The 28,000-nt window shown below is 46.7% G+C and overlaps 1 protein-coding gene across 1 annotated transcript; it reads right to left on the bottom strand.

The window, feature by feature from the left end:
* On the bottom strand, positions 1–27,999 carry dchs2 (dachsous cadherin-related 2). Its single transcript, XM_048999823.1, has 21 exons — positions 27,988–27,999; positions 25,347–27,050; positions 22,155–22,346; positions 21,623–21,854; positions 20,030–20,266; positions 17,458–18,474; positions 17,044–17,231; positions 16,576–16,675; positions 16,199–16,353; positions 14,402–15,239; positions 14,037–14,276; positions 11,449–11,583; positions 10,005–10,214; positions 8,819–9,673; positions 8,304–8,417; positions 7,274–7,485; positions 6,494–6,645; positions 6,070–6,200; positions 5,536–5,822; positions 5,091–5,232; positions 1–2,716 (listed from the first exon to the last, which is right to left on the bottom strand). The coding sequence occupies exons 2-21, from the start codon at positions 27,030–27,032 to the stop codon at positions 159–161; spliced, it is 9,681 nt and encodes a 3,226-aa protein (XP_048855780.1). The 5' UTR covers positions 27,033–27,050; positions 27,988–27,999; the 3' UTR covers positions 1–158.
* Position 28,000: the final 1 nt, after the last annotated feature.

The following is a 28,000-nucleotide window of genomic DNA, read 5'->3' on the forward strand; positions in this document are numbered from 1 at the left end:
AATCTTTGTATCTTTACAGTTTATTCCATAATCAGTTACTTTGAAGCACTCACTAAATTTTATCCTGTGGAGGCCACCCTGGCAGGTTTCCGGGGCGATAAACTGTCCGTTTGTATTGCGATGAATGCAATTTCAATGCATCCTGACACGGGAGTAACCTACAGTTTTATCTCGTCGTCCGCAATTTTGCACAGATGTGAGCATGCCCTGCCGGGGCCCCCCAGTCCTGTCTCTGAAACCAATGGGGAGGCACTGGGGGTCCGCATGGTGAGCAGGGATATTGCAGGGGAGAAGCTGGGGGTCATGATGGTGGGTGTGAGACCAGTGTTCTTGCCTAGGGGAGAGTAGGAGTGTTTGGGGAACGAAGGCCTCCCTGCCATTGTAGATGTTCTCAGGGGCATTCTGGGGGCCACGGCCCTGATACTGGGGTGGGCCACGGATGTGATGAGAGGTGGAGGCTGGAGGAACCCGAGTGAATCCTTCGGCAAGCTATGTGTCCGTGCCGCCCCATCAGGAAGCAAACCGATGTCTGAGAAGACAGAGGCTAAAGGCTGGAACTGAGGCTCCCAGTCAAGCAGATAATCCCAGCTGTAGCTGCCCTGGATCTCCTCCTCACCGCACACCAGGGAGGCGAGTGAGCCGCCCATCGATATCTGGCTCTCAGACAGGGCAGTGTCGTCCCTCACACTGTCCATGCTGTCGGGCAGCCTGACCCTACGTGTCAGCCTTCCCTCCCCCACACCCTCCTCACTCAATGTGTGGAGGTTCTCGAAGCTCACTGTTCCCACCGCCATAGTGACTGGTTCCACATCGCTGTACTCTGATGGGCTGGACAGCTGGTCTGATTCCCGAGGGACCCCCGAGTTAGGGACACGGGATGCCATGTCACTGAGCACAGAGCCGGCACTCTTCTGGCAGGGATGCTCGTTGATCATTTTGATCTCCTTATCCTCTGCAGTCTCCCCTTCCGCAGAGCCCCGCCCACTGGAGTCTGAGATCCCGTAAGACCTGGTTAGTTCTCCCTTCACCTGGAGGTCCATGGAGTTGCTGAAATCACAAAACTCTGCAATATCTGGGCCCTCCATTCTGCTGCATGTGTCCACGCTATGTTCCTGTTTAGGGACCGGTGATGAACATCGTCTCTCTCGCTGTCTCAGAAGCAGGGCCAGGAAGCTAACTAGTAGCAGGAGACACATCGTCAGAAAGATGCTGAGGCTGATGGTCTGAGCGTCAAGGGTTGTTCTTGCCATCGTAGCTCCGATACCAGATATATTTACAGTTACCAGGCATGAAGCAGACCTGGAATCCAACTTTGGACCTCCGGCCTTCAACAACAGCTTGACGAGATTTTCCCTTCTCTCCCTTCTGTAAAGCGTGTCTGACAGGTGGATAGTGCCGCTCGTTTTGTTGACAGAGAAAATCATTGAGGGGCTCACTAGCGAGTATTCAACGACTCCGTCCAGGCCGCCATCACGGTCCGTTGCTTCCACTTGACCGATGATTTGCCCATGTTCTGCTTCCTCTGGCAGCTGGAAGAGGTAGAGGTGTTGAGTAAAGAATGGGCTGAACTCATCCTCCCCTTGGACATCGATCTCAACTCTCACAGTAGCTGTCTGGTCTCCTATATCTCTGGCTTCCACCAGAACGCAGTACTGGCTCTCCCTTTCATAGTCCAACACCTGTGCTGTGTGGATGTTCCCAGTGACAGCATCTATGGCAAAGGCCTGACTTGTCTCTGGGCTCCCACTTTCATAATCCAAAAAGCAAGACGAAAGGATGGAATAGGTCAGATGACCACTGGGTCCAGCATCAAGGTCGACTGCTTGGACGGCACAGACAGGGGAGAAGGTGGGCTGATTCTCTGTCACGATGCAGTTCAGCACAGGGAATGTGAAGTATGGGAAGTTGTCATTTTCATCCAGCACAGATATATGAACCACTGAGAAAGCCACGTTCCTTCTCCCCAAGCCATCCCCATCGGAAGCCTGGATGGTCAGCGCGAACCTAGCGTCTTCCTCATAGTCTAAACTCTGGTTCAGCACCAGAGAGCCAGAGAGGTGGTCCATTCTGAAGCACCCAATGCTGTTTCCAGAAATGATCTCGTACTGGATTTGGGCATTTGGCCCTTGGTCTAGGTCTTGGGCCAACACCCGTGTCAGCATGGTGCCAGGCGGGCTGCGCTCACTGAGCCGCACGTGGTACTCCATGCTTTCAAAAGCTGGCGTATTGTCATTGACATCTAGCATGGTCACCTTGACCAGGGCGGAGCCATCAAGCGGGGGCTGTCCTCCGTCAAAGGCGGTCACAGTCAGGGTGTAGCTGTCGGTCACTTCCCGGTCCAACGATGCACGCAGCACCAGCTTCCCCACAGACCTCCTCCAGGGTCCTGACTGGACCACGCTGACCTCCATGCAGAACCGCTGATCTTCATCACCCCCGGTGATGGTGTATATGAGACGGGTGTTCTGCCAGGACCAGTCCTGGTCCTCAGCTGAGAGCAACAGAAGAGTGGTGCCCACCGCAGCATCCTCGGCCACGGTCACCTGGTACGTGGCCTGATTGAAACGCGGGGCGTGGTCATTAGCATCTGCAACGTGAATGTAAACAGAAGTGACCGCTTCTAGGGCAGGGTCTCCTCCATCTGAAGCCTCCACCAGGAACTCTATGGTGCTTCCACTGGTGATGTTTCTCAGTGGTCTGCTTGTGTACACAGAGCCTGGGGAGGCAGGACAGAGTAAATGATATGGTACACGCCCATAATGGTACTTATGTCCACATTCACCAAGCACAAACAATTCATGGTTTCCATAAAATGAGTCTGTACACTGGCAGCTTTCTCTTGTACCAGACCCATCAAAATTTAACAAGAAGTAACTGGACTATCCATCCATTTTCCAAACCGCTTATCCTACTGGGTCGCGGGGGGTCCGGAGCCTATCCCGGAAGCAATGGGCACGAGGCAGGGAACAACCCAGGATGGGGGGCCAGCCCATCGCAGGGCACACTCACACACCAGTCACTCACACATGCACACCTACGGGCAATTTAGCAACTCCAATCAGCCTCAGCATGTTTTTGGACTGTGGGGGGAAACCGGAGTACCCGGAGGAAATCCCACGACGACATGGGGAGAACATGCAAACTCCATACACTTGTAACCCAGACGGACACTCAAACCCGGGTCCCAGAGGTGTGAGGCAACAGTGCTAACCACTGCACCACCATGCCGCCCCCTAACTGGACTATTGTTTGGTGAAATTTTAATTCAATACTTGGCCTTTCACTAATCTAAATTCCCCAAAGGATTGTGTTACAATACCATTTTTAGGTTCACTGCTCAAACACAGAAGTTACCCTGACTGATATCTTAAATCCATTTCAACAACTTAACTTCACTGATGAAAGTTTGACCTTGTATAATTTTCCAATTAAATCAGTCTAATATCCAGCATTTCCTGTTATTTTGTATTTAGAAACCCACTGCTTCACGATGTAGCCAAGTAATTGTAAAAACATGGTGGAACAGGAACGAATGATGCAGTGTCAAATTGCAGACACATTTTGGGGTAGATTGGGACCAAATTTTGAGAACTCCAGTTTTCTGTTGTCACTGGTCCAAATATCGCTTCCCATTAATCACTTTTCCTTGAAACATGCAACAAATCCTTTTTTTCCAGTAATAGGTTTTGGCTTGGAACAAAAAAAGGAAATCCTCGTCTAGAGAGCCAAATGACAATATTTTAGTCTCAGTTCATCTCGTCTTACCTTTGATTCTGGATGTGATGCCGAGCCAGAAAAAAAAAAAACTTTCGCCGAATTGACTTCATAACTACCTTTTACTCATAAAAAAAATGTTAATCTCATAAAACCTCATCATTTTTCTGTGAGGCTGTCCCTTCGCAAATTTGACCACTTGAGCTCACAAACTGGAAATCGTAAGGAGAATAAATACTTAGCGGTATTGTGCATAAACCCAAAACACACGGCACGAGGACGATTCCGGGCACCACTCCCTTTTGGCAGGTGGGTAAGGCACAGAAGGAAATGCCAGGACGTAATTTGTTCAGATTAGCAGAAAAAAGACGGCCTTCCAAATAGATTTACAAGGGGACTTGGAAGGGACATCAGAAGCTGTACCTCCATACAGAAAAATGTCCCTATATTTCCAGGCTTACTGTATAAATGGCAGTGATGCAGTACAAATCCGGACCAAGATTTTGTTTCAACCGACCAGCTAAGTACTCTGTGACTGTGACTCTTTATACCCAACTGGTCGGTTGAAACAAAATCTTGGTCCGGATTTGTACTCTCCGGACCTGAAATGTCCACCTCCGATAAATGGCGACCACCACGGACGGCCTCCTCACCAGACTGTCGGAAAACTAGCCTGGCCGATTCCTGCCTGTTTTGAGGGTCACATCGCGAGGGCTTATATGGACAGCTGTAAAAGTGACATGACGAAAGGCACTGAGGAATATGGCAGAGAACTGCGCCGCACCATGTCCATTTATCATGGAAATACGGCGCTGAGTCTTAGAAGAGAAAAGAAACAAATTCTGCGTACTGAAGTACAGCAAAGGAACCTGAATCAGGTTTGACCATTTTTCTATGTATTGACATGTAACATGTGTTCAGTACACATAAGACTATAATCATACATTGGTATTTAAGCTCATCTTAAGGAAGTGTAAATGTCTAAACATTAGGAATAAGCGGTTGTGCTTTTTTGTCCTGGATCTCAAAATATGACATCATCAGTTCGTTATTAAACTGTTTAAATACCAATGTGTTTAAATACATTGTGTTTGCTTTGTGTTTTTTATCTGTATTGATCATTTCCAAGCTATGTCGCCACCTGAGTATTGGATTTATGAATCTTGTGCAGGGATGGTTAATCATTTCACAGTTGGATAAGGAATGTGAATTCTCTGCAGTATATATGAATTAGGGGGTTAAAACAAAGGGTTATTCTTTGATTGTATTGCTTGTGAGGTAATTATACTTTTTGGTCTTTTGACGAATTCTCCATAGCCTGTGCACAACATTGGACATTGTTATAGGAAATGCAGGTCACAATCATCTGGTGTTACCATTCACTGGACTGATGAAGAAGCCTTCTGTGGGTGGCGAGACAAGTCTGTAAGTGACGATGCCGTTGAGTCCGGAGTCTCTGTCAGAGGCACTCAGGGTCAAGACAGAGGTATCAGCTGATGTCAGCTCTGGCAACAGGACCTGCCAGCAACAGGAGAACCGTAAAACATCGAACCATCTACAGCACCTCCTTAGACAGAGAATGGAAAACGGCTGTAAATTGCAACAATTTAGGTTGCATTATGGGAAACGGTTACAAAAGTGATCTTTTCTTGGACAGCGCCCCATAACCACAAGTGCTATCCACACAACTGTGGCTGTATTGCGACCTGTCAAAATGGATATCTGAACCAAAAGAATTTGGAAGCTCTTTGAAAGATTTTTCTGGACAACCACCCTTGGAAATCCTCCCTCCCTCCTGCTGCCTGCAGCAAAGATCCAGACCTGATAAGATTCTTCCGTGAAGACGGGAGGATTGTCGTTGGCGTCCAGCACTAGAACCTTAACCTCTGCTTCCGTCTGGTGGACGGAGTCTGATGCGCGGATCCTCAGCGTGTGTTCAGACCGGTCCTCGTGATCCAAACTTCGGGTCAGTGTGATGATGCCAGTGTAGGGGTCAATGGTAAATTGCCCACCTGAGCTGCCCCATTCTGCAAAGCTATAAGTTATGCTGGAGCTGAGGTCCATGTCGCTGGCCATCACTTGCGTGACCATGTGACCAGCTGGAAGATCTGATAGGCCAGACATGACAGATGTTTTATCCATGTTAGTTAATTACAGATTTTCTCTATTTTCTACTTTAGAACAAGAAGCTGAACTTATGCTAGAATGCCTGTAATTTATGCAAGAAAGGAACTATTCCCTATTAATATGATTTTATTACTGAATGACATAACATCAGGATCTAGTGGAAATATAACATTTCTGTTTTCTTTCTGTGAATATTCAAGGTTTTGAAAGTACGTCGAAGCATCTCACTTTCTGCTATGGTTATGGGCTCCATGGGGGTTATTACTGGTGTGTTATCGTTGACGTCCACCACCTGTATCTGGACGGTGGTGGTTCCTGTTAGACGAGGGGTTCCTCTGTCGACAGCCTGGAGAACCAGCCTGGGGCAACAGCACAATCAGTTACCAAGTGAGGGTCTCCGATCTGGTATCCCACAGACAGCCAATAGCACAGATGTAACTGTCACAGGTTTTCAACCAACCATACAGAATGAATCAGAATCAGAGTACTCTTATTATCGTGGAGTAAATTGCAGACAATTATTACGAAAGGCATCATGAAAGTTTTGTGCCTCCAAACCTAATAGATTTTTCAATGCAATAAAAAAATCAATATACAAAATGATTTAAGTCAGATGGGTAGCACCTGCACTGGATGTTAAGGTAATATTTACTTGTAAGATGGGATGACTTCCCTGTCCAGGACAGCACTCGTAGCCAGGATGCCCCTTGTGGTTTCGATGAGGAAGGAGCCGTTATGGTTTCCAGACAGGATGAAATAATCTATCTGTCCGTTGACGCCACTGTCTGCATCATCTGCAAACACCTACAGCAACAAGGCGGTGTCTCTTACTACATGTCTGAAGTGCGTTTCCTAAGATCTTAGAGGTGCTGCACTGCGACCACCAACATAGATAACACTTCTAGTGACACTTTCTATGAAAGCCATGTCTGTGAGCACATTCGTAGTGCATCATAATGCATTCATAAAACATTATAAACATGACTTTAACTATTTATCAAAAGGCACAATACATTATAGCCATGTTAATATGCATTATGAATGCTTTATGAAGCTCTCATCTATAATACACTGTAGATACCTTCATAATGCAGTACAAAACATCCTTAATACCGATCATTATAATACATTATGAAGGTATCTATAGCGCATTATAGATGAGTGCATCACTGGAGCTTATGAAGTATTATAATCAACCGTATAATTCCTTATGAAATTGTTACAATGCTTTATTAATTCTTATACCGACTGTAAAAATGCATCACGAAGGTATCTATAATGACAGCTTTAAGTAAGGATGACAGTAAAGTGTTACCACAATGTATAATGCCAGGAAACAGTTGAAGTGATGATACTAAAAGACTGACAGTAGCTATAGAAAAAGATGAGTAAATATCTTAGTGAAGGGAATCTCAGCTTACAAGGACTTTACCTGCATGATGTAAGTGTCGTGGGCTTGTCCTTCCCACACTGCCGTTCTGTAATATGTTTGCTTGAACATGGGTGCACTGTCGTTGACGTCCAGTACATTGATGACTACCACGGAGTGCGTCGTCTCTTGGCCATTATCTGCCAGAACCACCAGCCGGACTTCCTTCTTCTGCTCGAAATCGAGGGAGGTCTCCTTGTTCACAGAGACGTCACCTGCAAACCCAAACAAGCCCGCTTTCACCTGGTGCCTCTCAATTAGCATATCTCATCGCTCTTATTAATCCGTTCCTTCCATCCATCTCTTGGACCTACTTATCCAGTGAGCCTGGTGTTTACGCTCCGAATTACAGAGCACGAGGCAAAGGCCACCCTAGACGGGACGTCAGTCCAACACAGGACACATGCACAAAATCTCATGCCAGCTCTGATCAAAACAAAATATACATAGTCACCCAGTATTATAAATGGACTTTTCAGGTGAGGATCCAGGCCCTGGCTACAAAAAGGCTGACGTTAGAATCTGTCTAGTATTACCTACAGCTTGTAGCTTCCAGCACAAAATACAACTTGACTGAACTTCGCAGCTCAACATGTAGCTAAATATTGATTTAAGATGTTAACACTCTTGCCGTACCCTCCTTGGGTGCCGCAGACTAGCGCTGTTTAATAAGCCAGAGCGCCAAGAAATCAAATCCAACACGAAAAGCCATCTGGAAAAACCACAAGCGAAGGAACGCATACAATTCGGAAAAACGATCTAAAGAGCACAAGCAAGACACTGATGGTCTCCGCAGAGGTGCGGGGCGGCAGATGACGCATTGAGCTTGTGCTCCTGGCTCAGAAACAGAGCTGAGACAGATCATGCTTGCGGATCCTGAGGGCGATTAATCGAGCAACGTTTCCGAAACGGTGCCAGCTCGTTTGCCACAGCTGGCTCCGACCTGGACCCCTTCTGAAGCGATCCATGTCAAAGAATGTATGCGTTCATTGCGAAACCGGGTTAGGTCACACCAATTTTACATAGATCTTACCGGTGTCCTGGTTTATGGCAAAAGCCTTGTCATCATTGCCGTTGAAAATGCTGTACTTAATAGTCCATTGGTTGGTGCCTTGACCGACAGCGACTACAGTAACAATCCAGGAACCTAGGGACATTTAAAAAAAATCTGCTGAAAGGCATTGTTTTTCTCATCACTAAAGCTAAGGCAGATGACTATTAGGGCATGGAACTGGGGTAAGCTGGGGGGTTTCTGGAGGTGATACCACTGAACTGTAGGGAAGAGGCACATACACTACAGTAGGGTTCAGTTCTGGTCAAGAAGTTCTGGTCGGAAGAATCAACAGTAATACCTGCTTGGCCACCATGCCATTCACCGCTCAAATTAAGATTCAAAAGCAAAACCGCCACTATCAGCTGATTAAGGCAGAGCTGGAACAAAGCTTGTGATTCATGAATTTAAATTCTAAAGCTTAATAAAACATATGTTGTAAACAGTTCATGACATAGCATGTCAGAATGACGAATGACCATATACTGAAAGCTCACCAGTTTTGCTGTTCTCGGGAATTGAAGTCATGTAGGAATCCTCGGTGAACCGCAGTTTGGGTTCTTCTTCAAGATGGATGAGAAGCAGAGAGGAAGAGGACAGAGATGGAACCCCCAGGTCTGAAGCGATCACATGCAGGAGTCTTGAGACAAAGATGCCGGGTGACAGAGACGCTTTTGGCCGGATCTCCCCAGTGTTGCGGTCAATGCTAAAGAATTTGTCCGACTCGGATAAGCCAAATGTCACCGTCCCATTGTTCCCGAGGTCACCGTCACCAGCTACCATGGTGACGATGGTCTGGTTGACCACAGTGTCCTTGGAGACCAGGCAAACAATGAGGTTCTCTGCGAAGGCTGGAGCATTATCGTTGACGTCCTCGATGTCTACAGTTACCGTGGCGATGGAACTGCGTGGTCCTTGGGAACAACCATCGGTTGCAGTGACATGGAAGGTATACTGCCCCTGAGCCTCCCTGTTCAGCAGCCGGGCAGTCCTCAGTATGCCTATGGACTCGTCAATGGAGAACATGCCCAACGTGTCCTCCAGAAGGGAGAACGTGACTTCCCCATTAGAGCCCTGGTCATTGTCGGTGGCGATGACCTGCAGGATCTCAGATCCTGCGGGCGCGCCCTCACTGATAGACACATGGTAGGCCTCCTGACTGAAGACTGGGCTGTTGTCATTCTCGTCCAGAACCAGAACCTGGAGTTTGGCCAGGGAACTCCTGGGAATGGCTCCCTGATCATGAGCCTCTATGATGATGGTATAACTGCTTCTCTTCTCTCTGTCCAGACTTCGCAATGTGCTTACAGCTCCACTCGTAACATTGATGGCAAAACAACCATCGGTGTCACCTAAAAAGAATTCGTTCACACAAATGCTTGATATACCCTGGATACTTTTAGTTGAAAAGCAGTGCAATAAACTAGAGTTTAATTATATCCATTGATCTTTCACAAATCACTACATTTTTAGAATGTAGGGGGAAACTCAGAATACCTGAAACGAAATGGAAGAATATGCAAACGTACAGCCACAGAGGTGCACGGCTAGCACACTACCTACCGAGTCATAATGCCACCCTGGATCGAACTGTTTATTATTCGTAATTGCTGTAAATGTTGCCATTCACAATGACGGAAGCAGAGAGTAGTTTTAGAGCGTTAAGCTTTGGAGATCAGCCACCTTCTATGCCGTAACGTATGTCGCCATTGGGCCCAGTATCCGCGTCGTCAGCCTGGGCGATGTAGATGACTCCTGGAGGGAGGGTCTCTGGCACGCTGACCTTGGGGGTGGGTCTGGAAAAGCGGGGTGTGTTGTCGTTGTCGTCGAGCACGGTGCAGAGGACCGTGGTGGTGCCAGAGAGTGGCCCGGTCCCACTGTCTCGAGCCAGAACTAGCAAGAAGCAGAAATTGTGAATGCTTGGCCCACTGGCGCATCTTACTCAAAGTCCTGCATATTTCTGCAGCCTAAAGGCACGATAGCTGCACGCAACGATTCACCAACAGCTGCCATGTGTGAAAGCCCCTACATGTTTATTTTCTCCATCGTAACATCCGCCCACCTATTTTCCGAAACCACTTATCCAGGAGAGGGTCGTGGTACGTCTGGAGTCTATCCCAGAATGCAGAGGAGACGAGGAGAGAAACCAAGGATGGGATGCCAGGGCAGACACTCACACACAATCACACTCAATGGGCAGTTTGAGACTCCAGCATAGGTAATCACTAGTTTTTGGACTGCAGGAGGAAAAACACAGAAACACAGGGAGAAATTCAAACTCCACATACAGAGCCAGGCGTGGGAATCAAACTACAAGCTGTAGTACTTTAGCCAGGCGTGGGAATCAAACTGCAAGCTGTAGTACTTTAGCCACTTAATCACTGAGCTGCCCTCCATCGTAAAAGTGGATGCGATATTCAGATATTTTACACGTGTGATCAGCAAGTTCATGTTGAATGCAGCGATTTCTCCAACCAGAACTTAGAAACAGAGAACCAACTGAGGTCAAATAAAGGAAGATTCATTTAATATACACAACTCATTATAACAGAACTTGTTTTGCTGAAACCGCCTTTCTTCCTGCTGAGTGCTGGGAAATAGACATTGAAAGGACTGAAAATATGCAAGATATTTTATTAAGCTCAGAGGCAGAAACGGATGTGACAAGCCAGCAGGTGACCTCAGTGAAATTGGATCAAATGTCAAAGGAAAGCGTTTGGGCTGCAATCTGAAGCTCAATTATGTAAATGTAGAATTGGTTCCTGCAGGGCCGCGGCAATAATGCTAACATGAGCCAAACATGCAAACACGGAGAATAAACACGGCGCAAACATCCCCATTGTAAATCCTAGTGGACTTTCAGGGACGTTTAGGTCTTCTGGTAATGCTATTAGTCGCATCTGATCCATAATTTCATTGATTGACTTTGCTGCTTGAAGTTAAGGTACCAGCTGCCTACAGGTTATTGCCTCCAACACTATTGCCTATCCCCCCCACCCCACCCCACCCCCGGGAACTGAACCTACAAAACCACAAGGTTTCCAGGGAGGTGGTGAAGTTGGCATAGGTGCTGGGGGTGTAGTACAGATGGAGGTAGGAGTCCAGCTGACCCCAGAGTGGAGTTTACCTAGAAGTGGGAAACTTTCCTGGAGCTCACGGTCCAACTGGGCTGCCGTGCGGATCTCCCCGGTGTTAGGGTCTATGGTGAAGTATCGAAACCCTGGGCCAGGCAGAAGGCTGTAACTGACAGCGGCACTCACGTCTGTGGTACACACACACAAAGACACACGTTTGCAATTCTAGCTTTGTAGACATTTCTCACTTTAATGCAATTGATGATCCCTGACCACTTCCCAGCAAAACAGATGATAAACAGATGATAATTAAGAACAAACAAACAAAAAAAAAAAACCCTCAGCACTTTTAGACTCTATCCAAAAAATCAGGAGACGTCTGCAGACATCAACACCACACTGGTTTTTCCACTGTGTGGAGTCTATTTTTGTGTGTGGTGTAGATAAATAGATCAACGCACACCCCCCACACATTGAACAAGTGTCACAGCTAATTCACTCTCAAACTAAAAGCCTCTTCGGAAAATTAAAAATGCAAATATTGGACTTAATCAAACACTGGAATGGTTCCTAGAGTGCCAAGACTTTTCCAAACTAGTCAAGCTGTCATGACTGTTGTATAACACCGAAAGTGTGGTAAGACCCCATTGTGCGTGGAAAACTACTATATTTAAAAGATTCTGACATGAAGCCCCAGCGAGGCCCATGAACGGCTTGCTCTATGATTGCGACCTTGTCTGCCGAAGTGGTATTGGGGGGGGGGGGTCTTATCTGATCAGAAAATTAGAAACAGCAGCAGAGAACCAAGTAATTTCAGATAACATCGGCCAATTAAAAAACCTGCCGCAGACTTCAGCTGCAAAGCCCTTGGTTTAAAGGCTGGGGTCCTCTAGGTGACAAATGCATGTCCCTCTCCACAGTGGCCTTCAGGGGACCTTTCGAAAGTATCTGTAAATGGAGGGCTAATGGCCAGGCAGGTCCCCATTAGGGTTGGCCAAGCTGCTGGAGGCGCAAGACTCACAAACGTGGAGATTGACAACCCGTCTCTCACGTCGAGGCGCCCCCCCCAACCGGGGCCGGGTGGGCTTCTGTCCCAACAGCCCCCGGGCCTCCTTCACCACCACCACCAGAAACCTCCTGCATGTGGTTTGCATCAGCTCATGCTTCCACCCTCATCCCTCTGCGGCTGCCGTTGGCTGCCTCTCGTACCGCACCGGCATCGCACTAGTGACTCGTCCTCCCCGTGCGGATCAGCATTCACGCTCCATCTCGCCGTCCAAGTGCCGCAGCTGGGCCTGGAACGCGAGAGTTGCCGAGGGGCTGGTAACGCAGTGGGGGGAGGTCAGGGTGGTCTGAGGTGAACAGACCCTCAACCTTGCTTTTGGGGATTGGGTAGAGAACCGAGAATCTAGGGTCAGGGTAGGTTGGACGCCCGCAGGTCTCCCCAGCAGCGGCGGTCTGATCTCCTCGACTCGTGCGTGGCATGTCCTTTGCTAGTCTGAGATGCCTACGACGTGTAGGGAACAGGAACATCTGAAATGACCCTTTGGGAGGGCCTTGTAAGGACACAACATAAGCACCTGAACACCTAAACATCGGAACCCACAGCTGGATACATGGAACAGAAGAACATAATAAAAAAATAAACAAACCCAGCTGTAAATGTATAGTGTGATATAAATGCAACACTACTCCCATACTGGGCAATTTTTTTGTAATTGTTTTTTGTCATTTGAGGTTCTCTGATCACTTTGTAGTAACAGAGGTTGTAACCCTACAAATGGTCAGTGCCAGGGGTCATCAACAGCTTCCCCTGTCAGTCACAACCAAGAGAGAATTTCCAGACACAGAGATTTCCAGAAAGCAGGGGGTATGGCTCAGGGTTCTGCCAGAGTGTGCAAGATGACAGCTAAGATGACGGTCTTATTAGCACAGATGGTCCGAATCAGGAGTCATTCAAGGACTGCGGAAAAGCCGACCGGGTTAGGGGCTTGGTTCCTGTTCGTGGATGTTTCTGACCGCAGAGAAAGACAGGAGACATCAATACCGACATTGAGCATAAAATATTTTGAATGGGAGTTAAGACACTGTCAATATTTTTAAGAAAAATAAAATCTGGAAGGTAAGGAACAATAAGGGTGTGCCCATCCAAAGTCAAACAAACACAGACGTTTGTTCGGTTTGCATGTGATGAAGTTCAATGGGGGGGGGGGAAGAATCACCACCCAGCTCAGACAAGACAGAAACATGTGCAAACTAAATATTATGATGTCCAGAAATGTTCCAGGAATTAAAATTCTGGTTGTAATCAACTCTAAGGAACACAGAACGGCAAACCTAGCCTGTATACTCATAAAGAATTCGGTTTGAAGGCTAATGAAGGTTGAGTTTTAAGTGGGATTAGAGCCTTCCTACAGGACCAGTGTGTACTGACATTGGATGACAGGGCTGGATGCGGGTCTTCTCACTATGCTTATAATAGTACTGCCACCTTGAGGCATTATTGTGCTAAAACACCTCTGATGGGTGATCCCGAATGCTGCCAGTTGAGATCTATGAAAAACAACTCCAAGACAAAAAGCATTAATCCACTGTCATTCAGCCACTCCAGCTTACATAGACAGTGGTAAAGGAAACGTACCCGAGTCCCTGTCAAATGCCGTCACCTTGATCACATGCTCCCCAGACTCTCGGTTCTCAGCCACAGCTGCTGTGTAGACGCTGTGTTCAAACTCAGGGGCCTGGTCATTGACGTCAAGCACAGCGACCATAAAATGCTGCGTAGAGGCGTGGGGCGGCTGGCCAGCATCCACAGCCTTCATCACTATGGCGTGAAAATTTGCCAGCTCGTAGTCCAGTGAGCGAGCCAGGTGGAGCAGACCTACAGATGTTGAAGTAGATGTTTTTAGGTTTGGCTATCATGAGGAAGAAAACGTCTACAGAATTACATTTATGCAGCTGAATCGAGCTAATTGAGCAGATTAACTATTTAAGGATGTCTCTTACCAGTTTTGTCCTCTAACACGAAGAGTCCATCCTCATTTCCAGACTCGATGATGAATGTCAGCTGGCCGTTTTCTCCCAGGTCGTCGTCCCTAGCGACAAAGTGGTGCACCAAAGTTCCCACAGCAGTGTCCTCAAAGACGTGCGTGGAGTCTGAGGACATGAACACAGGGCTATGGTCATTGACGTCCTGGACGAAGACCTGCACGGTCAACGAGGCCTTCCTGCGCTCCGAAGGGTCCTCGGCCTGGTCGATGGCGGTCACCGTGAAGACGAAGCTCTCGGCTGCCTCTCGGTCAATAGGCCTGGCTGTGCTCAGGGTGCCGGTGAATGGGTGGATGATGAAAGGCAAGTTGGGATCGGCAGAAATGGAGTAGCTTAGGCCACTGTTGGCTGCAGTGCCATCTCTGTCCCCAGCATTGAATGTGTAGACAAATGTCGCTGTGGGCAGGTTCTCCAGCACACCAAATGTGAGGACATCATCTGGGAAGCGTGGGGTGTGGTCGTTCACATCTTCCACGTTAATGCCCACGAGCAGCGAGTGGTTGTGAACAGAGCGCCGGCCGCTGCTCTCCACTCGCACCCTGAGGAAGTGCTGGGTCGCAGACTCATAGTCCAGCTCCTGGCTGACGTACAAACCACCTGAGGTGGCGTCGATCCCAAACCGTAGACCGCCATCGCTCTCGGCAACCGAATACTGACTCGGCACATCGTGGTCTGCTGCTGAGCCCAGGTAGCCAATGATGGTGCCGGGCCTGATGTCCTCTCTCACAGAGAAATGCCTGAAGTTATGGGTCTTGCTTCTGTCCCCGGTGGCATCCACCCACTCAACGGAGTGAACCTAAGACAGAAATCGTCAATGTGGTGGTCTTTGTGTTGTGTTTCATACATGGTTCCATTTCATTCGCAGTTGTGATACATTTATGCTCAGAAATCTGAAATCTATATCTAACATTAAAGTTAAATGTTTCATTAATGAAAACTAGAAAGTCTGTTATTGGAAATGAATAGCAACAACACAAAATTAATATAAAACAGCAACAATAATGGGTAATGCTTCACATTGTACTTTAATAATGCCTTTATAACACATTGAAAGAACATCTAATGCCTCTTCATGATGCATTCATAAGCAGCATGTAGGTATACCTTAACATTCTAACATACAGCTTTATTATACATTAATAACAAACATTATATGATTACAATGTTTACACGTAGTGCTTGTTATTAATGTACAGCATTACCCAGTAATGATTATAATGCTCCATGACCCCATACTGGATAAGCTCTTATGGAATATTAGTATTAATCCATCCATTTTCCAGTCGGTAATGCAGCACAGGGATGCAGTATAATAATAATCATTATAATAACAATGGCCACATTATCATGTGGATGTTGGAAACTGGCCTCCTTTGTTGTGGTCTCCTTGTAGCTTCAAGTCTAGAAACATTCATCAAATAAATCCAAGTTGTTTAAAGTTCCTGTCATGTAACATTAACAATGAATGTACTGTAGTTATTTTGCTTATTGAAACCACCCAACCACCAACAAATTATACTTCAACTTTACAGAGATTGTGAAATATGATTTATATGGATTGCGTCATACAGAAATATGATTTCACTCAGAGCAGTGTGGTGTCGCATGAATCTGGATCAGACCTCTGAATGTGAGCTTTTCTTGAAAGAATTTATAGTTTAGCGAAAGTATACTTTTCGCCAGGAGCATAAACAGCAACTGATGAGTATGGCCCTAACGTGCTCGGGAACGTCCGCACGCTGCTTAGGGCAGCACCTGAAGGTGGATCACGATGGTCTCTTTGAGAGGTACTGGCCCGGAATCAGCTGCGACGGCGGTCAGAACGTAATGAGCTGCTTCACTCTCCGAGAAACGTCCCGTGGTTCGGATCTCTCCGCTGCTGCCGTCAATCTTGAAGTGACCGGGGTCGTCTAAAGCCAGCAACAACGTTGGGAAAAAGGAACAAAAGCAGCTTGGTGGATGTCTAAAATAATCCCAGACATGCTTTTGGTAAATACAGCAAAAAGTCTGAAACATGACGCTATTAACAACTAAGAGACGGTAAAGTAGTCACCCTTCACAGCCCAATGTCAACTCGAATCGACTGTTTTCTTCTTGAGCTTGAATTTTGAATCTCTAACTCGGCCTGTTACCTGACATAAGAAAGTAGTGGACTGTTCCATTTTCCCCAGCATCCACATCTTCAGCGTGAACAGTGGTCACCAAGGAGCCAGCCGGTGATCCAGCCCAAAACTATCAAGAAAAATTAGATTCAAACTGCTAGATGTACATAAATCCTTAAAAACCAAAAAAAAAATGTCCTAATTTCTAATGATGAACAAATTTGTCTGGTTCTATCAGTGTTTAGTTCATTCATCTTCCACCGGCTTGCAGTGATAAAATGTTTTATCCCTTTTAATCAGGTGAGGCAACCTTTAAGAGAATTAACCAAACAGGATGTTGTAAAAGAGCTTTAAATTCAAAATGTACGTACTCATCCAGCGCCTGAAAAAAAATTGTTACGCAGAGGTCCACCAGGTGGAGCTCTTTCGGAGAAACTGAATAAAGCTCTCTCTTCTGTGGTAGTATAAAACGGGTTGATGGCACTCAAGCAGCCCCACCTGGATGCTGAGCTGCCGGCCTGCAGTCTGGCTGGTGAACTGCGGTGGGTTGTCATTCACATCGGTGACAAGGACATGAACGTGGGCGGTGGCACTCAGGCCAGGGTGACCATGGTCAATCACCAAGACCTTCAGGAAGTGGTGGGTGTGCTGTTCACGGTCAAGAGCGATCCAGCTGACGAGCTCCCCTGAGACACAGACACGCATTCAGAAAGGGAGAGACACAGTCCCAGTTCACAAATATGGATTTATGCTGCTTTGGGCTTTTCTATGCAGGAACATCTGAACCATTGACATACTTTTAAAGCCTTGCCAAGACACTAGAGCCGCTTATCTTAACAAATAAGGCAAATACATAAACACGCTTGTTTGTTTGATGTCTTGTGTGTTGCTGAACTTTGACATGTTTCTAACCTGTGTTAGGGTTAATCTGGAAGTGCTTCCCATCAGACAACAGAAAGTAGGACAGTTGGGAATTCTTCCCGGAGTCTTTATCTGTGGCTCTGACGGTTCCCATCAGACCCTTGGGGAAGGGACCCTCTTGGACAGTGTAAAAATAGGCATTGTGGGTAAAAATGGGGGCGTTGTCATTCTCATCCAGCACCGTAATGATAACGGTGGCCGAGGCCTGCTGGGGAGCACAATCATTCCACTTGGTGGCCAACACTGTGAAGTGGTACCTGGGGACTGACTCAAAGTCCAGGCCCTGGGCGAGGAAAATCCAACCATTTTCATGGTGGATCCTGAAGGGCAGGGACAGAGTACTTGGAGGGAGAGAGTAGGAGACTCCTGTAGGTGTTGACCTGTATTGTCCATGTGCCCGGGTCTGGATGACCTGGCTGTTCAACGCGGCACTCTCACTTATCTCCACCTTATAGACCAATGCATCAAAAGTCAGGGTGTCGTTGGCAGCTAGACTCTCCACGGTGACTGAGAGGGTCATGGTGGAGGACAGAGTGGGGGTGCCTTCATCCTGGGCCTGGATCCTGATGAAATATCTCTCTGGTCCATCTAGGGGAAGGCTTCGCTTGAGAAACACGGTACCCAGGAAGGTGTCGACACTGAAGACTGCATCACCAACGTCCTCCAGCAGGTGGTACGAGACGCTGCCATTTGAGCCTGCATCTCTGTCATGAGCATGGGCAATGAAGAGCGCCGTTCCAACCACTGTACCCTGGGTTACTGTGACAGCCTGTCTATCCCTGAAGAAGATCGGCAGATTGTCATTGACGTCGGCGACGGTGATATTAACCCGTGTGCTGGTGTGGACAGGCGAGGCACCTCCCTGGCACTGCAAAATGAGCAAGAAGTAGGGCTGGGTCTCGCGGTCCAGAGCCCCCCGGGTACTGATGAGCCCAGAATGTGGGTGAACCGAGAACAGGCCCTGGGGGTCCCCTGAGGAGATGGTGTATGACAGGGACTCCGGCGAGTCTGCAGGTACGGAGAACGTAGATCAATGAGAATGGACAGCTATGAGCAGCTCTTTCAGATTAACAACATGACCAATATGATGCCAATGACGGTCACATGCTACAAGATACTACATTATATTTACATTACACATTAAAATAGGATGTATGATGTGTGTATATACACACACAAATATATATATATATATATATATATATATATATATATATATATATATATATACACTTTCGCACATACACAAACATATACATCCATCCATCCATCCATTTTCCAAACCGCTTATCCTATTGGGTTGCGGGGGGGTCCGGAGCCTATCCCGGAAGCAATGGGTACGACGCAGGGAACAACTCAGGATGGGGGGCCAGCCCATTGCAGGGCACACTCACACACCATTCACACACACATGCACTCCTGTGGGCAATTTAACAACTCCAATTAGCCTCAGCATGTTTTTGGACTGTGGGGGGAAACCAGAGTACCCGGAGAAAACCCCACGATGACATGGAGAGAACTTGCAAACTCCATACACATGTAACCCAGGTGGAGACTCGAACCTGGGACCCAGAGGTGTGAGGCAACAGTGCTAACCACTGCACCACCATGCCGCCCCCAAACATATACATATATACACTAATTTTTAACGTTTTTTAATTACCAGGAGAGATGCCGCAAAGCCCCCTGGATTCCCCAGTGTGACCCAGCACCAGACCAGAGGATCAGACTGCCCCCCTCCCTGCCACAGCCCCCTCATCTCTTCAGCCCTGAGCTGGATTAACCCCTCACCCAGTGTTTCAATGTGTGATGCATCCAGGAACGTAAACCAAGCTACATTTAATGGACAGCATCCAGCTCTCAACTATAAGACCGGGACAGCCAGTTCTATTCCATGGAGTGACCATCAAGAAGACTGTCTACTGATCGTTGGTGGCAGTCATAAGTTAACCGAGTCAAAACCTGCACTATTCATACAGGATGTTTGTTTATTTATTCATATTTGTCTTGTGTAAAGCCATTTGAAAAGCCTTAGATGAACACTATTTTGTTTCACTGTATGCCTACTAGGGGTGGCATGGTGGTGCAGTGGTTAGCACTGTTGCCTCACACCTCTGGGACCCGGGTTCGAGTCGCCGCCTGGGTCACGTGTGTGGAGTTTGCATGTTCTCCCCATGTTGTCGTGGGGTTTCCTCCGGGTACTCCGGTTTCCCCCCACAGTCCAAAAACATGCTGAGGCTAATTGGAGTTGCTACATTGCCCGTAGGTGTACATGTGTGTGTGAATGGTGTGTGAGTGTGCCCTGCGATGGGCTGGTCCCCCATCCTGGGTTGTTCCCTGCCTCGTGCCCATTGCTTCCCGGATTGGCTCCGGACCCCCCGCGACCCAGTAGGATAAGCGGTTTGGAAAATGTATGCCTACTTACGTTAAAATGATAGTAGAGCTTGACTTGATTTGATATTGACTTATCAAATTAAGTCAAGTCAATAGCAAGTCAAGTTATTTAACAAGGTCAGTAGTGACATTTTTCATAATCCTCACCCCCAAAGGCCTGGACACTCACCCTGGGTACTGGTGGCCCGCACCGTGCCCACAGTGCTTCCCGCGGGGGTGTCCTCGGACACCACAAAGGTGTAGTGTGACTTTTGAAATACGGCGGGAGCTGGAGAGCTGTGCAGGATATGGACGGTAATATCCGCCGGGTGGGCGCAGACGAGGCCCACGCCGTCACGGGCCGACACAGACAGGCGCACGCTGCTGCCGCTCAGGTGACTGAGCGAGGAACTCAGACTAACGCCCCCTGTGGCAGGAAACACAGACACGCTCAACTCGAGACTCCTAGTGCACTCAAAGTCATCAGCCCAGGTTGGCCACTGTAATACTTACAAACAGTATTCAGCACATTCAGTGACTAATGATCATTCTTGGAGGAGTATTATGTTTTTATTACATAAAGGCGGATCTGTGTGGCGCTGGCAGTAATGCGGACGATGTACCGTTCTGTCGTGGTAACGAGAAAGCTGAGCTAGAAGGCAAAGCTATTGATTTACTGGTCGATCTGCGTTCCTACCCTCACCTATGAACGCCTCCCTAGGGAGGTGTTTTGGCCATGTCCAGTCCCAGGGCAGACCCAGGACACGATAGAGAGATTATACCTCCCAGCTGGCCTGGGAACATCTTGGTATGACCCTGGAGGAGTTGGAGATGGTGGCTGGGGAGATTTGGACTACTGCCCCCGCAACCCAGACCCAGATAAGCAGCAGATGATGGATGGATGGATGGGTGTACAGACAATATGCTAATTCCTACTACCAGTTACCTGTTTCCTTTCATTTAGACAAACACATAATGGTTTATTGCTACAAATAAAAAGGAAGGAGTAAGAGAATTTATACATGAACATATTATTTCACGTTACTAATTAACTGTGAGCGTTGCCATCTTTCCCAATTATCTTGCCGTTTACAGCCATGTGGTCGCCTCCCTGTAGCCCCTATATTTCCTGGTTTACAGAAAACCCGATACATTCTGGATGTGTACGAGCTTGGCCATGATTTAATCTCTTGGAGTCTCACCCGCTCTGTGTCCGGAGTCAGACGTGCAGCAGATGGTGTGGGGTCCACCTCCAAATCTCCCTGAGCTACTTGTACATTAAATTGATCTGTAAGCCCCTTTTAATGCCCCCCATTAACCGAAAATGGGGGAGGTACAGATGGCCTACTCAGTAATTATATTACCCATTGTGCGTTAATTAAGGCCATGCTGAGGAAATAAAACAAACTGATCTTATTATTGTATTAGGATGCAGTTTGTCAGACTTACGGCACAATATGAGTTTGATTATAAGGCTTAAACAGTTTGATTCATTTTTCAGCTCCATAAATTGTACAGAATATCCATGAGAGATCGTTACTGCTGCCGGACATTATGGCACAAGGCTCAAAAATGGTACTGCTTCGGTAACAGAAATAAAAGCAAAAACGTTTGAAAATAAATAGGTGGGAAATTCAGTGGAAAAGTGGGTGACGACTTATAAGTAAATGGGGGTCCTAAACTTCACTTACGTTTTAGCATGACGAGTCTCGAAGAATGCATGACTGGGACTCCCTGCCTACCTGTGTGATGCACCTCTGCCGGTGCATGACTTTCTGCCTACCTGTGGACTGATCTACTATGAAGAGATAGGAGAAATCCCCGGGGAGGAGGTCATAAGAGACATGGCCGAATATCCCAGCATCCCGGTCGGTGGCGAACACACTCAGGATATCAGTGCCAGGCAGAGAGTAGCTGCTGATGCTTGCTGTGTACACCTCTGGACTGAAGATGGGCCGGTTGTCATTGATGTCCTCAATCTCAATGTGAACGTACACCTGGGCACTCAGTCCATCCTGTTGGAGACAGGAAAAGGAGGTGATATTTAGAGATGGGCAAAAAAGGTTTATGAACCATTTGCTGTATTTTCTGACTCCACTAGATGGAGCTCTTGGTTTGCTTTGGGTTATGCTTTGAGCCCTTTTCTGAACAGAGAGCACCAAATAATGGCCATCACTGGCGATTTTCCTACCTCTTTAGCTTTTCTGTGTTCAATTTTTAACTATTTGGTCATTTGGTGATGTGACAATATGACTTCAGACCAAAGCAATACAAGTGATTACGTGTCATTGTGATGTGTGCACAACAATGCCCACCGGGTCTTCAGCCCTGACCAGTATGTTATAATCCACCGTCCCTGCATCTCTGTCGAGATCCTGGCAAATGCACATGCTGCCGGAGTTGGGATGAACTCGAAAGGGAGGCCGTCGGTCATAGGGATGGAGGCCACCACGGAGGGAGTATCGCACCACGCCAAAGGCATCGCCGTCAGTGTCCAGCGCAGTGACCTGGATGGGGAGGCAGCATTTCCACACTGACCAATAACCCAGTTTTTCCGATTCAAACGCCAAGGATCTTTGCATTTCACGGTGTACCTTTATATACCAGATATTTCGGAGATAGCAACCTCTTGGTACCTGGAAGATTTGGTTTGCCGAAACTAAGCTATTTACAGCAATATCAGTACTGTAAGGCACACACAATATATGACCAAAAGAATGTGAATACCAGGTTGTCCGACATCTCATTGAGAAACCAAGGGTATTTATTTGAAGTTGGTTGGCCCATTGTTGCTATAATAGCCTGTTCTCTTCTGGGAAGGCTTTCCATTAGATGCTGGATCATTGTTGGCGGGATCTGCTGCCATCCAGGTTGGGGACTGGTGTTGGGTGATCGGGTCCCTTTCTGAGAGTTTGTATTATCGAACATTTCCCTATTGAACTTGCTCCCAGATGTTTCCAATTCACAGTCACTTCACTTGGAGATGACGAGGGCTGCTCTAGCAGGACAGAAATTTGGCAAACTGATCTGCTGGGATGATGGCATCCCGTAATGGTGCCAAGTCACTAGCCTCTACTGTACATCAGCCACCCATTCTTCTGCTAATGCTTGCTGCAGGAGATTACATACTGCGTACTTAATTATACATCTGCGGCAGCACTGGGGGTGGAATAAATAGGAGATACTTTTGGCCATATAGTGTACTGCAGGAGATCCTGCAAACGATGGCCTTCATATGAGAATGGCCTAATTTGCTTCAGTTAGCACAACCGTCGTTATCTTAAGCCAATCATAAGCCAGATGTCTCCAGCAAGGCGCCACCATTTTATAGCAATTTATGGCACAGCTGTAAAAGCAAGCAGTGGTGGAGCGTGCATGTGACAGGTCAAAAAAAAAAAAGGATAAGACATTTACAAAGCTGGGGCATTACGTCATGCTACAGTCAGATGCAGGTCAGCAAAGGTCACTAGCCAGCTTTGGTGCCTGAAGCTCCGCAGAGTACAGCGACTTTCCCCATTCACGGGCGTTACTTTTTAATCGAGGAACGCGCATGCAGCTATCATAAGAAAAAGTCTTTCAATAAATCTGCCAGAGATTAGATCAGAGTTTAGAGCGATGATGTTACTTCAAATCATCATATTAAACGTCAACACACAATGCTTAAAAAGTTAACCCGGACCAAAAACTCTTCGTTTAGGATTATGGTGACCTTAGTAGTACACAGAGAAGTTCTGTGCAAAATTTAACGTCGACGTCAGTGAACCAGCTACTTCAAGCAATATCAATTATAGCTAATTGTTCTTTTTTTTCTATGGCGTGTCAAGTCACTGAGTTTTCTAAAGGCAGACAACATCCTAATGACACCGGAAAGGTAAGTAAAGACTTAAGGGCTTTGCAATCCACTCAGGGATGTGTCAAGCCGATTAAAATTATCCAGAAGGCCAACAGAGCTTAGGCCTCTAGTGCAGCTGGACCTTTTCCAATGCAGGTTTCTCAGTGGCCCTGCCATCCTGTCCAGGACCAACGGCTGGAAGTTGCATGGATGGATTTCCTAACACAAAGCTTTGTGGTTCATGTACCTTTCTTATTTTGTAAATACAAATGCAGAGTAAGCGACAATGAACAGTGGCATCTGTGAACTGTCACATGCACAGAATGGACGGTTCTTACAGATACCAGAATGAATGCAAGACCAGTCATTCATCAAAAGCCCACCAGCTCACCACTGTTGTCATTCCTATTGACTGGAGTCCACAAAACCAGCCACTGGGAGCTAATGGAGTGTTTGGGATGCGAGCGACAACATAAAAAGCCATGTTTAATTGCCATCCCGTGAAAAGATAATTAATCACAATGCCCTGCAGTGGAAAATGTGTTAGACCGCGACACAGATAATAGTGGTCGCACAATAATCTCACTCAGAAGCAGTGGTTAAAAAAGGGTTCCTACGAATTCTGTCTTTGTAGTTTGCAGCTTAGAAGAGATATCCACAGAGATGCGAATACTGCAAAGAACAGGCTGTAGACTGGTATGTTAATAATAATAGAAACATTTTAAGTAAATAACATTAAATATATCAAAATCTTAAAGTTTAAAACCTATAAGAAATGCTGAAGTATCTAATTGTGTGTTTTTTTTTATCATCTCACCAAAGGTCTTGTGTCATGTGCTGTGATTCTAACTGGCCTCCTTTGAAGTTGTGCTGGTTAAACAATCAGTGAAATGACTTCATGGTAGAATTTATTACTCTGACAAATGTTGCAGGTTTTACTGTTGGAGGTCATGGTCACCCTGTATAAACAGCCGCCACAGGTGGTGCTGCACAGCTCGACTGCTCGCGCAGGTGGTGCTAACATTATGGGTTGATAGTGTGCACGCATAGTACCTTTTATGAGCTGCTTCAACGTTATTTTTGACAGGGTACGGCTTTGGGTCAATATCATCCTGGCACTAATGCGGAAGAATGAACTTGCAACCGCACTGGAAAAACAAATCACAGGTATGACTTTTGTTCGACTGCAGAGGAGTTTACTGTAGCGATAGTACATTTACTAAAATAAAAGGAAAACGTAATTAAAACAAATGCATAATGTCCTTACATCTTGTACCTTTTAATCTGACTATGTTGGTATGGTATTGTAACCCTGTGCCAGGTTGAAGGAAATCCTCTGCAAAGCTAGTAATGGGTGAGCTGAAGGTTTGAGTCTCACTGTGGATGGATTAGCATGTACTGTCAATCATCTCATCAATAATCAGAAAGCTCCTTCTTCACCAGCAGACCCACATCTTCCATATCATTCGACGTCCTTCTTGAGTTTTTTAATGCATGTAAATGTGGAGATTTGGGGTCTCAAAACCATCTAATGACACCTAACATAAATCAATGCAGATAATTCTTATTATGTTTTATATAAAATTATGTGAATCTGGGCCTCATACATGCTCAAGCCAACCAACCACACGACGTTGCCATTTTGTAAACAAGAATGAAGGGAAGAGTGCCCTACCTGAAGGACGCAGCTTCCGATTGCCAAGTGTTCCGGAATAAATACGTTATACACTTGCTTCTCAAAAACTGGCCTGTTGTCGTTGATATCCTCCACATATACTGTCACACTGGCCGTGGAAGATAAGGGTGGAGATCCACTATCCACTGCGACTACCGAGAAGTGGAATTCACTTTCTTGCTCATGATCCAGCGATGTTTCTGTAGTAACGAGTCCTGCTTCAGAGTCTATATGGAACGGGAAGCCTTGGTCTGGTTTCATCATTGAGTAACGGACAACTGAATTGACCCCTTCATCCAGGTCTCCAGCTCGAACGTGCAGAAGTGTGCTTCCAGGAAATGCATCTTCCGAAATGTTCACAATGTAGAGGTGCTTCTCGAACACTGGTGGGGAATCATTCTCGTCGGTCACTCTGAGCAAGAAGGTCCGCTCACTGGACAGGGAAGGGGCTCCAAAATCAGAGGCCACAATCGTAAGCTCATATACGTCACTCTTCTCCCGGTCCAGCTCACCGCTGACGCAGAGGGAGAAAACAAATTCATCTGATCGTTTAAGTGTGAATTTCCCATCACCGCCTTCCAGGGAAGCTCTGACACCGTTGACCTCCCCCAGATCAGGGTCATACACAGAGATCCTGGCTACGTAATGGCCCATACTAACCCCCTCCGAGACCTCCCCAGCCCCAGACTCACTGAGGAACATTATGTTTATGGTGGGCCTGTTGTCATTAACATTCAGGACCGTCACCGCCACCAGAGTGCTGGTGTATTCTGGCTGGATCCCGTTATCTCGAGCTCTGACGATCAGCTCGTGGTATGGCTGGCTCTCATAGTCCAGTGGGTTATTTACCCGAATTAACCCAGTGGCACTGTCGATGACAAACAGCTCTCTTGGGTCACTTAGCCGGCGACTGATCTCATAGACCACTTGTCCATTCCTACCGAGGTCTGAGTCGGTAGCATACACTTGGCATACCGAGGTCAATAGTGCTGCATCTTCCCTAAGAAGCGCATGGTATTTGCTTTGGCTGAACACTGGGGTGTTATCATTCTCATCTAACACGTAGACCTCCACCTGCAGACTACCGGTCTTACATGGAACGCCCCCATCAAATGCTTCAATACTAATGGCATAAAAATCCTTAATCTCTCTGTCCAATTTGCCAGACAAAACGAGATCCAAGTTGAACAAATTTTGTCCCCCACTACGGCACTCAACCTTAAACAAATCTCCAACTGTATTGTCTATAATCCGGTACCCTTGGGTCCCTAACCCACCCTCATCTTCATCATGAGCACCTTCCAAATGAAACCTGGTTCCAGGGGGACTCTGCTCAGAAATGTTCAAAACCACAGTATCCCTTCTGAAAGCTGGAGAGTGGTCATTTACATCCTGCACCTCAATCCTTACCTTTATCACTTCTCCAGTTAAGGTGGCTGCCACAAATTCATACTTATCTCTGCTCTCTCTGTCCAGTACCACCGCGGTTGCTATTACACCAGTGTTTCCATTGATCTCCAGATCTTTAAAAACGTACGATTCTCTGCTCTCCGATATAAAGAATCCACTGCTTGAAGTGTTTTCGGGTAAAAGGGCACTCAAATCTCCCAAAATTGTTCCAGCTGGCATCCCTTCCTCAATTGTGAGACTGAGATTATACATGAGAGCAGAAGACGCCTCGAACATAAACCAAACTGCGGCGATCTGAAGAAACAGACATCGCAGCCCTGTAACGGTGCGCTCTTTTCCAAGACATCGTAAAAACATGGCAGGCTTCAGCATATATAAAGCCCAGTCCACAAAAAAAAAAAATAAAACAGTCATGTCTCAGCACACCAGATCTCCAAAATACAGGGATTAACAGAAATCCCACAGATTGTTGCAAAAGGAGTGGGCTTGTCAAAGTTTACTCAACAAAAAGCTGCGTGCATTGAGAGGTATATATTTCCAAAATACGCATTTAAGATGCTGATTTTCCCCCCTTGAATTGCGCGTAGATGGATTATCCTTAAAACCGTTCCCATCCACAGACCGGTTATTACGCCTGGAGCTCTTAACCCGAACTGTAGTGAGTCGGCGATGTCACGTGACTCGCAGTTTATAATGTGGATTTAAACGCCACGAACCAAGGTAATAATCCCGTAAACAATCTATCACCGAAAACGACTCTCTGGGCCTAGTATCTATCATGGAAATGTGCTTGCAGAAAGAGAATTGTTAATCTAGAAACACCTGACTTTCAAAATCTAAGCATTATACTGACTTTATATAGTCGATAGGATTACGACACATAAAAAAGTTGTAAGTTTATTAGGTACACCTGCTTATCACACAGTCTGCGAAAAGAATATATACCGTAATAAATAATATCATGTACAAAATATAATAGTTATTGTGCGGCTAAACAAAACGGCTATGCCGCCTGTTCTAAGTGATTCTTAAGATGCAGTGCGTCCAGCATCTTATAAACACCCACCCTCCTCATAGGATATTCACTACAAAGCTTGGAGGCAATAGTGCAAAAAGGGAGAACGGGGTCGTACCTGGGACTACGCAGAGGCACCTAATAAATTGGCAAGTCTGCCTTATTGTTTCCAGTGCAAATAGGTTAGTATTTGTGAAGCAGGCTGTGGGTCCATACCTGTGGGTCCGAT

Source organism: Brienomyrus brachyistius, unplaced genomic scaffold (genome assembly GCF_023856365.1).
Source record: "Brienomyrus brachyistius isolate T26 unplaced genomic scaffold, BBRACH_0.4 scaffold47, whole genome shotgun sequence".
In the NCBI taxonomy this organism is placed as follows: Eukaryota; Metazoa; Chordata; class Actinopteri; order Osteoglossiformes; family Mormyridae; genus Brienomyrus; species Brienomyrus brachyistius.

Bases quoted from the DNA above. Each gene is read 5' to 3' on its own strand.
- dchs2 (XM_048999823.1), bottom strand. From the start codon at position 27,032: ATGTTCGAGGCGTCTTCTGCTCTCATGTATAATCTCAGTCTCACAATT. The intron at 16,354-16,575 runs GTAACAGGCCGA...TGCTGGCTTTAG, and splicing joins CCACTACTTTCTTATGTCAG to ACGACCCCGGTCACTTCAAG. The intron at 14,277-14,401 runs GTAAGAGACATC...CAACATCTGTAG, and splicing joins CGTGTTAGAGGACAAAACTG to GTCTGCTCCACCTGGCTCGC.